The sequence below is a fragment of the Oncorhynchus mykiss genome, chromosome 29 (assembly GCF_057628025.1).
Source record: "Oncorhynchus mykiss isolate SJ-2025 chromosome 29, ASM5762802v1, whole genome shotgun sequence".
Lineage (NCBI taxonomy): Eukaryota > Metazoa > Chordata > Actinopteri > Salmoniformes > Salmonidae > Oncorhynchus > Oncorhynchus mykiss.
In genome coordinates this window covers 5,846,668-5,859,479 of record NC_143050.1, presented here as the reverse complement: position 1 = coordinate 5,859,479, position 12,812 = coordinate 5,846,668, and the positions used below count along the sequence as shown (strand labels likewise).

The window sequence follows — 12,812 nt, the reverse complement described above, 5'->3', positions numbered from 1 at the left end:
CACCTTGATACATACATACATTCTCAATGGGGAGAACATGAACGGCAACAACACCAGGGCACAGTGTCCTTTCGCTCCCGTTGCCAAGCTCTACTGGAGAGCTGTACTGTACTGTAGAGCTCACCCTGGCGTGATGTTTTCATGACCGTGTAAATCTCTCTACGACAAGGTGACTTTTATCAATATATTCGGCTCTTTTTACTCTCTCTGATTCAAAAATGTTAATTACCATCAAAATAGACATCATGCAAAAACTACAAATCCCAGCAAGCTCCTGCACGTCATCTCCAGCTGACACCTTTGCTAACAGGTATTGTGTCCGTTTAAAAATTCCACAAGACAGTTCACAGAATTGCATTTAGCTAACTTTAGATAGTTCATCCAGAGATTCCTACCTTTGCCTTGATTCGGCAGTCTCGTCCAGATCATCATGGTATTTGTAGTTCTTTATGATAGCCACATTAGCAGCTAGTTAGTATTACATGTTTGGGTGAGGGGGTAAATACAGATGAATATATAGATAAAAGTCACCTAGTCCTAGAGAGATTTACACGGTGATCAAAACATCACGTTAGGGTAAAGCCTAGACAAATCACAGCCCTTCTTTTAAATGTTTCTAAAAAAATCCCCTATGGGGTGAAAATGAATGTTGGAAAAACGATTGGATCCATTTCCCTGTTTGACCGCTAGGTTTTATGGGTATTAAGACACCTCCTCACCACCCATTCAAATGTTGAATACTGAATTGAGACTGTTAATGGTGCAGCTGCCACTATAACATTGTTTTGGTTTTAGTTGCATCTTTAACTTAGTTGGAACCCTTATCTTACCTCAACACGAAGGTGGAGATGCAATCATATTGTATTTCATCATATCTGAACGTAAATGATCCTATCTCACCTCTAAGACTGTAGTTCCCTGGGCAGCGTCCTCTGAGACGTCTATGGTGTAGCTGCTGCTGCTGAAGGCCGGACTGTTGTCATTTACATCCAACACTTTCACCTCCACTGTGGCTGTGCTGCTCAGAGCAGGAGAACCATGGTCCAGGGCCACCACCTCCAGGTTGTACCCTGCCCGCAGCTCTCGATCCAGGGGACGAGACGTGGACAGGACCCCTGAACTGACATGGAGTTGGAAGATCCCGTCTGGGTCTCCAGCTATAGGAGGGAAAAGCAGAGAGACAGCTGTCATGGTGACGCCAGTTAACATTGAATAGATTTCATTTCAGTTCAGATAGTGAAGTTTTCAATGTCCATGAACATCAGATCTATTCATCATCATCGAGTCGCTCATGAGAGACGGTCTGGTGTCAACCTCTAGAGAGATGGACTGGTGCCAACCTCTAGAGAGACGGACTGGTGTCAACCTCTAGAGAGACGATCCGGTGTCAACCTCTAGAGAGACGATCTGGTGTCAACCTCTAGAGAGATGGACTGGTGTCAACCTCTAGAGAGACGGACTGGTGTCAACCTCTAGAGATGGACTGGTGTCAACCTCTAGAGACGGACTGGTGTCAACCTCTAGAGATGGACTGGTGTCAACCTCTAGAGAGACGATCTGGTGTCAACCTCTAGAGAGATGGACTGGTGTCAACCTCTAGAGACGGACTGGTGTCAACCTCTAGAGACGGACTGGTGTCAACCTCTAGAGAGACGATCTGGTGTCAACCTCTAAAGAGATGATCTGGTGTCAACCTCTAGAGAGATGATCTGGTGTCAACCTCTAGAGACGGACTGGTGTCAACCTCTAGAGACGGACTGGTGTCAACCTCTAGAGACGGACTGGTGTCAACCTCTAGAGAGACGATCTGGTGTCAACCTCTAGAGAGACGATCTGGTGTCAACCTCTAGAGAGACGATCTGGTGTCAACCTCTAGAGAGACGATCTGGTGTCAACCTCTAGAGAGACGATCTGGTGTCAACCTCTAGAGAGACGGACTGGTGTCAACCTCTAGAGACGGACTGGTGTCAACCTCTAGAGATGGACTGGTGTCAACCTCTAAAGATGGACTGGTGTCAACCTCTAGAGAGGGACTGGTGTCAACCTCTAGAGAGACGATCTGGTGTCAACCTCTAGAGACGGACTGGTGTCAACCTCTAGAGAGACAATCTGGTGTCAACCTCTAGAGAGACGATTTAGTGTCAACCTCTAGAGAGACGATCTGGTGTCAACCTCTAAAGAGATGATCTGGTGTCAACCTCTAGAGAGATGATCTGGTGTCAACCTCTAGAGACGGACTGGTGTCAACCTCTAGAGAGACGGTCTGGTGTCAACCTCTAGAGAAACGGTCTGGTGTCAACCTCTAGAGATGATCTGGTGTCAACCTCTAGAGACGGACTGGTGTCAACCTCTAGAGACGGACTGGTGTCAACCTCTAGAGAGACGATCTGGTGTCAACCTCTAGAGACGGACTGGTGTCAACCTCTAGAGACAGACTGGTGTCAACCTCTAGAGAGATGATCTGGTGTCAACCTCTAGAGAAACGATCTGGTGTCAACCTCTAGAGAGACGATCTGGTGTCAACCTCTAGAGAGACGATCTGGTGTCACCCTCTAGAGAGACGGTCTGGTGTCAACCTCTAGAGAGACGATCTGGTGTCAATCTCTAGAGAGACGGTCTGGTGTCAACCTCTAGAGACGATCTGGTGTCAACCTCTAGAGAGACGATCTGGTGTCAACCTCCAGAGACCCTCCTATAGTATGAAAACATACCCCCCGCCCCACTCCCAAGGTCTTAACAGTGATCATGTCCTCTATGTCTCCAGGTCTTACAAGTGATCCTGTCTCCAGGTCTTACCAGTGATCCTGTCCTCTATGTCTCCAGGTCTTACCAGTGATCCTGTCCTCTATGTCTCCAGGTCTTACCAGTGATCCTGTCCTATATGTCTCACCAGTGATCCTGTCCTATCTGTCTCCAGGTCTTACCAGTGATCCTGTCCTATATGTCTCCAGGTCTTACCAGTGATCCTGTTCTCTATGTCTCCAGGTCTTACCAGTGATCCTGTCCTCTATGTCTCCAGGTCTTAACAGTGATCCTGTCTCCAGGTCTTACCAGTGATCCTGTCCTCTATGTCTCCAGGTCTTGCCAGTGATCCTGTCCTCTATGTCTCCAGGTCTTACCAGTGATCCTGTCCTCTATGTCTCCAGGTCTTACCAGTGATCCTGTCCTCTATGTCTCCAGGTCTTACCAGTGATCCTGTCTTCTTTGTCTCCAGGTCTTAACAGTGATCCTGTACTCTATGTCTGCAGGTCTTACCAGTGATCCTGTCCTCTATGTCTACAGGTCTTACCAGTGATCCTGTCTCCAGGTCTTACCAGTGATACTGTCCTCTATGTCTCCAGGTCTTACCAGTGATCCTGTCTCCAGGTCTTACCAGTGATCCTGTCCTCTATGTCTCCAGGTCCTTACAGTGATCCTCTCTCCAGGTCTTACCAGTGATCCTGTCCTCTATGTCTCCAGGTCTTACAGTGATCCTGTCTCCAGGTCTTACCAATGATCCTGTCTCCAGTTCTTACCAGTGATCCTGTCCTCTATGTCTCCAGGTCTTACAGTGATCCTGTCTCCAGGTCTCACCAGTGATCTTGTCCTCTATGTCTCCAGGTCTTAACAGTGATACTGTCCTTTATGTCTCGAGGTCTTACCAGTGATCCTGTCTCCATGTCCTTACAGTGATCCTGTCTCCAGGTTTTACCAGTGATCCTGTCCTCTATGTGTCCAGGTCCTTACAGTGATGCTGTCCTCTATGTCTCCAGGTATTAACAGTGATCCTGTCCTCTATGTCTCCAGGTCTTAACAGTGATCCTGTACTCTATGTCTGCAGGTCTTACCAGTGATCCTGTCCTCTATGTCTCCAGGTCTTACCAGTGATCCTGTCCTCTATGTCTCCAGGTCCTTACAGTGATCCTGTCTCCAGGTCTTACCAGTGATCCTGTCTCCAGGTCTTACCAGTGATCCTGTCCTCTATGTCTCCAGGTCTTACAGTGATCCTGTCTCCAGGCCTTACCAATGATCCTGTCTCCAGGTCTTACCAGTGATCCTGTCTCCAGGTCTTACCAGTGATCCTGTCTCCAGGTCTTACAGTGATCCTGTCTCCAGGTCTTACCAGTGATCCTGTCTCCAGGTCTTACCAGTGATCCTGTCCTCTATGTCTCCAGGTCTTACAGTGATCCTGTCTCCAAGTCTTACCAATGATCATGTCTCCAGGTCTTAACAGTGATCCTGTCCTATATGTCTCCAGGTATTACCAGTGATCCTGTTCTCTATGTCTCCAGGTCTTACCAGTGATCCTGTCCTCTATGTCTCCAGGTCTTACCAGTGATCCTGTCTCCAGGTCTTACCAGTGATCATGTCTCCAGATCTTAACAGTGATCCTGTCCTATATGTCTCCAGGTCTTACCAGTGATCCTGTTCTCTATGTCTCCAGGTCTTACCAGTGATCCTGTCCTCCATGTCTCCAGGTCTTACCAGTGATCCTGTCTCCAGGTCTTACCAGTGATCCTGTCTCCAGGTCTTAACAGTGATCCTGTCCTCTATGTCTCCAGGTCTTAACAGTGATCCTGTCCTCTATGTCTCCAGGTCTTACCAGTGATCCTGTCTCCAGGTCCTTACAGTGATCCTGTCTCCAGGTCTTACCAGTGATCTTGTCCTCTATGTCTCCAGGTCCTTACAGTGATCCTGTCTCCAGGTCTTACCAGTGATCCTGTCCTCTATGTCTCCAGTTCTTACCAGTGATCCTGTCTCCAGGTCCTTACAGTGATCCTGTCTCCAGGTCTTACCAGTGATCCTGTCCTCTATGTCTCCAGTTCTTACCAGTGATCCTGTCTCCAGGTCCTTACAGTGATCCTGTCTCCAGGTCTTACCAGTGATCCTGTACTCTATGTCTCCAGCGGGGCCAGTGTCTGCGTCAGCAGCCCTGACAATACACAGCTCCACGGCGCTCTGGCTCTCAGGGACCTCTAGGCCGTACCAGGGCCTGGCGAACACCGGCACGTTGTCGTTCTCATCCTGCACCAAGACACGCACCACCACCTTGGCAAAGTTAGGAGGCAGGCCCCCGTCCCTGGCATACACTGGTGGGGGACGGATAGGAGAGTGTGAACGGACTGAACTGCAACTTCTCGTCAGTTCATTGCTGATGTGTTATAAAGAAGGACCAATCACAAGCTTCAGTTAAACAAACAAAATGCACATGGTAATTTAGCAGACACTCTTATCCAGATCGACTTACAGTAATGAGTGCATACATGTACATATATTTACATATATTTACATATATTTACATATTGGTCCCTTGTGGGAAGTGAACCCACAACCTGGCATTGCAAGTATCATACTGCACCAACTATGACACACAGAACTTTCTGAGACTAACAAACGCCAAGGAATATAAACCCCTTTGTACATTCTTCTAATCTTTTGAACACTGAACTGGTAGTGGGATTACTCCTACCTGTGAGTGTGTAGTGGTCCTGAGTCTCTCTGTCCAGGGTCTTGGTAGTGCTGATGACTCCTGTCACAGGGTTGATGCTGAAGCCTTCCTCTGTTACACCTCCATATGTCACCTGGCCATTAGAACCTAGAGAGGGAGAGAGAGAGAGAGAGAGAGAGAGAGAGAGAGAGAGAGAGAGAGAGAGAGAGAGACAGAGAGAGAGAGCGAGAGATAGAGAGAGACAGAGAGGGAGAGAGCGAGAGCGAGAGCGAGAGAAAGAGAGACAGAGAGAGAGAGAAAAAACATAAAAATCACAAAGTCAATATTCCATCTCATCTGAACTCTTTTCCTCATCTCCTCTCCATCATCTGCAAAATACCTGGAATCGTATCACAGGTAGAAACTATTGCAAAGGGCTATTATCAATGTGTTGTTTTCTATTATCAATGTGTTGTTATCTATGCTTTTCTGTCAAGTAATATTAGAGGAAGCACAGGAGATGATGAGAGAGCCATTGAAGGCCATTCAGATGTGTCAAATGAACTCACACACAGCCGAGAGGAACAAACACTAGATTATAAATCTGTGTTACTGCTCTGACCTTCATCACTAGGTTATTGAACACTGGATGTTGGGGGAATGAATTGGCATTGACAGCCCTCTATATCTCTCTCCCCACCCCCTCTCTCCATTGTTCAGTTCCCCTCTGCCAATCTCTGCTAGGTATCCCCCTTTCCCTTTCCTTTCCCTCACCCAAACTAACCACCCCCTTCCTTATCTCAAATTTCTTACTCATTCCATTATTCTACCCCACCCTTCGCTTTCCTTTCTCTGTTTGTCTCTCTTTCCTCTCCCTCCCTCCTTCTCTTTCTGTTTCTCTCTCTCTCTCTGTTTCTCTCTCTCTCTCTCTGTTTCTCTCTCTCTGTTTCTCTCTCTCTCTCTGTTTCTCTCTCTCTCTGTTTCTCTCTCTCTCTCTCTGTTTCTCTCTCTCTGTTTCGCTCTTTCTCTCTGTTTCTCTCTCTCTGTTTCTCTCTCTCTCTCTGTTTCTCTCTGTTTCTCTCTGTTTCTCTCTCTCTGTTTCTCTCTCTCTCTCCCTCCTCTCTCTGTTTCTCTCTATGTCTCTCTTTCTCTCTCTCTCTCTGTTTCTCTCTCTCTCTCTCTCTGTTTCTCTCTCTCTGTTTCGCTCTTTCTCTCTGTTTCTCTCTCTCTGTTTCTCTCTCTCTCTCTCTGTTTCTCTCTCTCTGTTTCGCTCTTTCTCTCTGTTTCTCTCTCTCTGTTTCTCTCTCTCTCTCTGTTTCTCTCTGTTTCTCTCTGTTTCTCTCTCTCTGTTTCTCTCTCTCTCTCCCTCCTCTCTCTGTTTCTCTCTATGTCTCTCTTTCTCTCTCTCTCTCTGTTTCTCTCTCTCTCTCTCTGTTTCTCTCTCTCTGTTTCTCTCTCTCTCTCTGTTTCTCTCTCTCTCTCTCTTTGTCTCTCTCTCTCTCTGTCTCTCTCTCTCTCTCTCTCATTAAATTGCCTGGTTGCGTGCTAGAAGCAGAGATGGTTTTTGGCACTCACACATTTACTTCAGTAATAACTCCTGGGGAAAATTAAGAGTGACTTTAACTGCACTGAAACAACTTAAAGTGGACCTGACAACGTTTTAGCAACAACGAAATCTTAAAATCTGTTCATAGATCTGTCCAGGAAAAATCTGACTTAAAAAAATATATATATACAGTGGAGCAAAAAAGTATTTAGTCAGCCACCAATTGTGCAAGTTCTCCCACTTAAAAAGATGAGAGAGGCCTGTAATTTTCATCATAGGTACACTTCAACTATGACAGACAAAATGAGAAAAAAAATCCAGAAAATCACATTGTAAGATTTTTAATTAATTTATTTGCAAATTATGGTGGAAAATAAGTATTTGGTCACCTACAAACAAGCAAGATTTCTGGCTCTCACAGACCTGTAACTTCTTCTTTAAGAGGCTCCTCTGTCCTCCACTTGTTACCTGTATTAATGGCACCTGTTTGAACTTCTTATCAGTATAAAAGACACCTGTCCACAACCTCAAACAGTCACACTCCAAACTCCACTATGGCCAAGACCAAAGAGCTGTCAAAGGACACCAGAAACAAAATTGTAGACCTGCGCCAGGCTGGGAAGACTGAATCTGCAATAGGTAAGCAGCTTGGTTTGAAGAAATCAACTGTGGGAGAAATTATTAGGAAATGGAAGACATTCAAGACCACTGATAATCTCCCTCGATCTGGGGCTCCACGCAAGATCTCACATCGTGGGTCTCCTCCCAGACCTGGACTAAAGCATCCGCCAACTCCTGGACAGTCTGTGGTGCAACGTGGCGTTGGTGGATAGAGCGAGACATGATGTTCCAGATGTGCTCAATTGGATTCAAGTCTGGGGAACGGGGCGGGCCAGTCCATAGCATCAATGCCTTCCTCTTGCAGGAACTGCTGACACACTCCAGCCACATGAGGTCTAGCATTGTCTTGCATTAGGAGGAACCCAGGGCCAACCGCACCAGCATATGGTCTCACAAGGGGTCTGAGGATCTCATCTCGGTACCTAATGGCAGTCAGGCTACCTCTGGCGAGCACATGGAGGGCTGTGCGGCCCCCCAAAGAAATGCCACCCCACACCATTACTGACCCACCACCAAACCGGTCATGCTGGAGGATGTTGCAGGCAGCAGAACGTTCTCCACGGCGTCTCCAGACTCTGTCACGTCTGTCACATTTGCTCAGTGTGAACCTGCTTTCATCTGTGAAGAGCACAGGGCGCCAGGGGCGAATTTGCCAATCTTGGTGTTCTATGACGTAGCGGTCCTGCTGCTGGGTTGTTGCCCTCCTACGGCCTCCTCCATGTCTCCTGATGTACTGGCCTGTCCCCTGGTAGCGCCTCCATGCTCTGGACACTACGCTGATAGACACAGCAAACCTTCTTGCCACAGCTCGCATTAATGTTCCATCCTGGATGAGCTGCACTACCTGAGCCACTTGTGTGGGTTGTCGACTCCGTCTCATGCTACCACTAGAGTGAAAGCACCGCCAGCATTCAAAAGTGACCAAAACATCAGCCAGGAAGCATAGGAACTGAGAAGTGGTCTGTGGTCACCACCTGCAGAACCACTCCTTTATTGGGGGTGTCTTGCTAATTGCCTATAATTTCCACCTGTTGTCTATTCCATTTGCACAACAGCATGTGAAATGTATTGTCAATCAGTGTTGCTTCCTAAGTGGACAGTTTGATTTCACAGAAGTGTGATTGACTTGGAGTTACATTGTGTTGTTTAAGTGTTCCCTTTATTTTTTTGAGCAGTGTATTTTGTTTGTCAGCTAGATAGTTTACTAGATCATCTGGAGCTAAACACTTTTAATAAGTCATTTAGTAATTTTAGTAACGGTCAAAGAAACACCCAGTGTAGTAAACATATTGAGAAACACCCAGTGTAAATGTATTGAGAAACACCCAGTGTAAATGTATTGAGAAACACCCAGTGTAGTAAAAGTGTATAAAACTGAACACTATAAAAAATGTTAAAAAAAAATAAAAAAATAACAACGTGAATGAACAAACGAAAATCGAAACAGTCCCATATGGTACAGACACAGGAAACAATCACCCACAACTCAAAAGTGAAACCAGGCTACCTAAGTATGGTTCTCAATCAGGGACAACGAATGACAGCTGCCTCTGATTGAGAACCATACCAGGCCAAAACACAGAAATACCAAATCATAGAAAAAATAACATAGACTGCCCACCCCAACTCACGCCCTGACCATACTAAAACAAAGACATAACAAAAGAACTAAGGTCAGAACGTGCCACTAGGCTACTGCTCTAACCCACCCGACTCACGCCCTGACCATACTAAAACAAAGACATGACAAAAGGGTTAGGGTCAGAACGTGCCACTAGGCTACTGCTCTAACCCACCCCAACTCACGCCCTGACCATACTAAAACAAAGACATAACAAAAGAACTAAGGTCCGAACGTGCCACTAGGCTACTGCTCTAATGTTGCTGGCCCACGTCTACATGATTCTCCTTTTCATGGTGTTTTGTTGGCAGATTTACTTTTTTGGTCATTCCTTTGTCATGCTTTAAAAACAGGAAGTCAGATCAGCAACATTTCTAGGTAGGACCCGTGGCGTGTGTCTGTACACTTTCCCTCCGCCTGACGCACAAAAAACAGCGCAATTGAAGTTGAATTCACTGATGCAAGTGCGTCAGGCCGTAATTTAACAAAGTAGATGACTCTAAAGTTGACTCATTTATACTCCCCCGTGTGTCGTGTTCGTCCCCGCAGGCCTTGTGTTTGACCATGTGCGTTTAGTCTATTAGCTACATTATGACTGACGAGCCCCTTGCTAGTTTGATCGTGTTGACATTCCCAGCCTTAGTTACAGTCGTCCGTTTTTGTCCAGCACATTGAGTCATTGAAACGGAAACAGAGCATCCCGAATGGAGGCAGAAAACCATGTACCAGGCCAGCTGTGATTTACAACCTGATAGCAACATTTGTTGGACTACCAAATAACTTTATTGGTGAATTATATGAATCATGCATTGAACTGCATCCATCTGTTCTGACAACTATTCCTTACTGTACGTCATGGAATTTTGAGTAAAAAAAACCTCATATAAAGTTGATTTTGAAGCATAAACTGGGGAATTTCATATTTTTTGACTGATATTACCATTGTCTGTTTGTTTCATATCTGCAAAGTAATTTTAATTTAGATCCACTTTTTTTTTTTTTATGAAATATTTAGCCAGTCTTATAAAGCAATTGACATTCAATAAAGTGATTATTTATTAACAATCCAACCAGTTTGGATTTGAAGATAGTGTGTGTCGTTCTGTTCGGACAGACCCTCCGAGACATAAGAGTGTTTGTGTACCTGCATGAACATCCCTGTGCGTGCCTCACCTTGGTCTCTGTCCGTTGCCGTGACGGTGATCACCGTGGTTCCCGCTTCCTGGTTCTCTCTGACCTCCGCCTCTAGCTCCTCCCACTGGAACAGCGGCGGCTCATCGTTCACGTCAATCACGTGGACAGACAGAACCTGACTGGTGGACAGCTGGGGCATCCCGTGATCCTCAGCTATGATGGTCAGATTAAACACTTCCTGGTCCTCACGATCTAGAGCCTTCAGAATGGACAGAGAGCCTGGAGGAAATGGGAGGAGAGGAGATTATGAAAACATCAATTGGTTGACTAGAACCATGTATCCAGCTCATTTAAATATGTAAACTATTGGTAAGGAAATATCAGATTATTCAGACCTGGAAAAGGCAAGTGTTTACTGCAGTTGAGAGACAATAATGTACCAAAAAAAGTGTACAAGGTGGATCAGCCCTAAAAAATGATTGATAGACAAAACTACTCCTTTTATAAAGAAAACCTTTATTCTCCAATGTCTTCCTGATTCACATACACTGATAGCCAACTAAGAATGACAGACAGCCAAGATAGATCAGAAAAAATAATGCTCTCTCTACTCGCTCTGTCCCTCTCTTCTCTCTTCCTCTCCCTCTCCCCCTCCCTCCCCCTCTCCCTCTCCCCCTCCCTCCCCCTCTCCCCCTCTCCCTCTCTCTCTCTCTCTCTCTCTCTCTCTCTCTCCCCTCCTCTCTCTACTCTTCCTCTCCCTCTCCCCCTCCCTCCCCCTCTCCCCCTCTCTCTCTCTCTCTCTCTCTCTCTCTCTCTCTCTCTCTCCTCTCCCCTCTCCCCTCTGTCTCTCTCTCTCTTTCTCTCCTCTCTCTCTCTGTCTCTCTCTCTCTTTCTCTCCTCTCTCTCTCTCCCCTCTCTGTCTCTCTCTCTCTTTCTCTCCTCTCTCTCTCTCCCCTCCCCTTTCTCTCTCTTCGCTCTCTACTCTCTCTCTCTCCCCTCTCTGTCTCTCTCTTCTCCCTGTCTCTCTCTTCGCTCTCTACTCTCTCTCTCTCCTCTCTCTCTCTCTCTTCTCCCTGTCTCTCTCTTCGCTCTCTCCTCTCTCTCTCTCCCCATCTGTGTAGTAAAGCAGACTAACTGCAGTGTTTCAAAACTGCTTTTCTCATGAAGGATTGACTAGAGTTTCCAACATGCTGTTCTCATAAAGTTCTTTACTTTACAACACTAACACAATCACCAGGACATGCTCTCTGCTTTCTACTGAAACAAGAGAAGGTAAACATAGTTAACGTTAGCTAGCCAACTCAACGTACCTCTCTTGGGCAGGTTAGCTTGCTAGCTAACTTGACTTTTACTTGAGTAAATACTGGAGCAGCCCTGTGAATGCATACTGGAGCAGCCCTGTGAATGCATACTGGAGCAGCCCTGTGAATGCATACTGGAGCAGCTCTGTGAATGTATACTGGAGCAGCCCTGTGAATGTATACTGGAGCAGCCCTGTGAATGCATACTGGAGCAGCCCTGTGAATGAATACTGGAGCAGCTCTGTGAATGCGTACTGGAGCAGCTCTGTGAATGTATACTGGAGCAGCTCTGTGAATGTATACTGGAGCAGCTCTGTGAATGCATACTGGAGCAGCTCTGTGAATGTATACTGGAGCAGCTCTGTGAATGTATACTGGACCAGCCCTGTGAATGCATACTGGAGCAGCTCTGTGAATGTATACTGGAGCAGCCCTGTGAATGCATACTGGAGCAGCCCTGTGAATGTATACTGGAGCAGCTCTATGAATGTATACTGGAGCAGCCCTGTGAATGTATACTGGAGCAGCCCTGTGAATGTATACTGGAGCAGCCCTGTGAATGTATACTGGAGCAGCTCTGTGAATGTATACTGGAGCAGCCCTGTGAATGCATACTGGAGCAGCTCTGTGAATGTATACTGGAGCAGCTCTGTGAATGTATACTGGAGCAGCCCTGTGAATGCATACTGGAGCAGCCCTGTGAATGTATACTGGAGCAGCTCTATGAATGCATACTGGAGCAGCCCTGTGAATGTATACTGGAGCAGCTCTATGAATGCATACTGGAGCAGCCCTGTGAATGTATACTGGAGCAGCCCTGTGAATGCATACTGGAGCAGCTCTGTGAATGTATACTGGAGCAGCCCTGTGAATGTATACTGGAGCAGCCCTGTGAATGTATACTGGAGCAGCTCTGTGAATGTATACTGGAGCAGCCCTGTGAATGTATACTGGAGCAGCTCTGTGAATGTATACTGGAGCAGCCCTGTGAATGTATACTGGAGCAGCCCTGTGAATGTATACTGGAGCAGCTCTGTGAATGTATACTGGAGCAGCCCTGTGAATGCATACTGGAGCAGCTCTGTGAATGTATACTGGAGCAGCTCTGTGAATGTATACTGGAGCAGCCCTGTGAATGCATACTGGAGCAGCCCTGTGAATGTATACTGGAGCAGCCCTGTG

At 46.5% G+C, this 12,812-nt stretch overlaps 1 protein-coding gene across 1 annotated transcript in view; it reads right to left on the bottom strand.

The window, feature by feature from the left end:
- dchs1b (dachsous cadherin-related 1b) overlaps nt 1-12,812 on the bottom strand; it is a 245,174-nt gene that overhangs the window by 29,162 nt on the left and 203,200 nt on the right. The window contains exons 19-22 of the mRNA XM_036967976.2: nt 10,369-10,608; nt 5,450-5,575; nt 4,860-5,069; nt 901-1,157 (exon numbers count right to left, since the gene is read on the bottom strand). Of these exons, the coding sequence (XP_036823871.2) occupies nt 901-1,157; nt 4,860-5,069; nt 5,450-5,575; nt 10,369-10,608 (833 nt within the window). The remainder of the gene's footprint in view (nt 1-900; nt 1,158-4,859; nt 5,070-5,449; nt 5,576-10,368; nt 10,609-12,812) is intronic.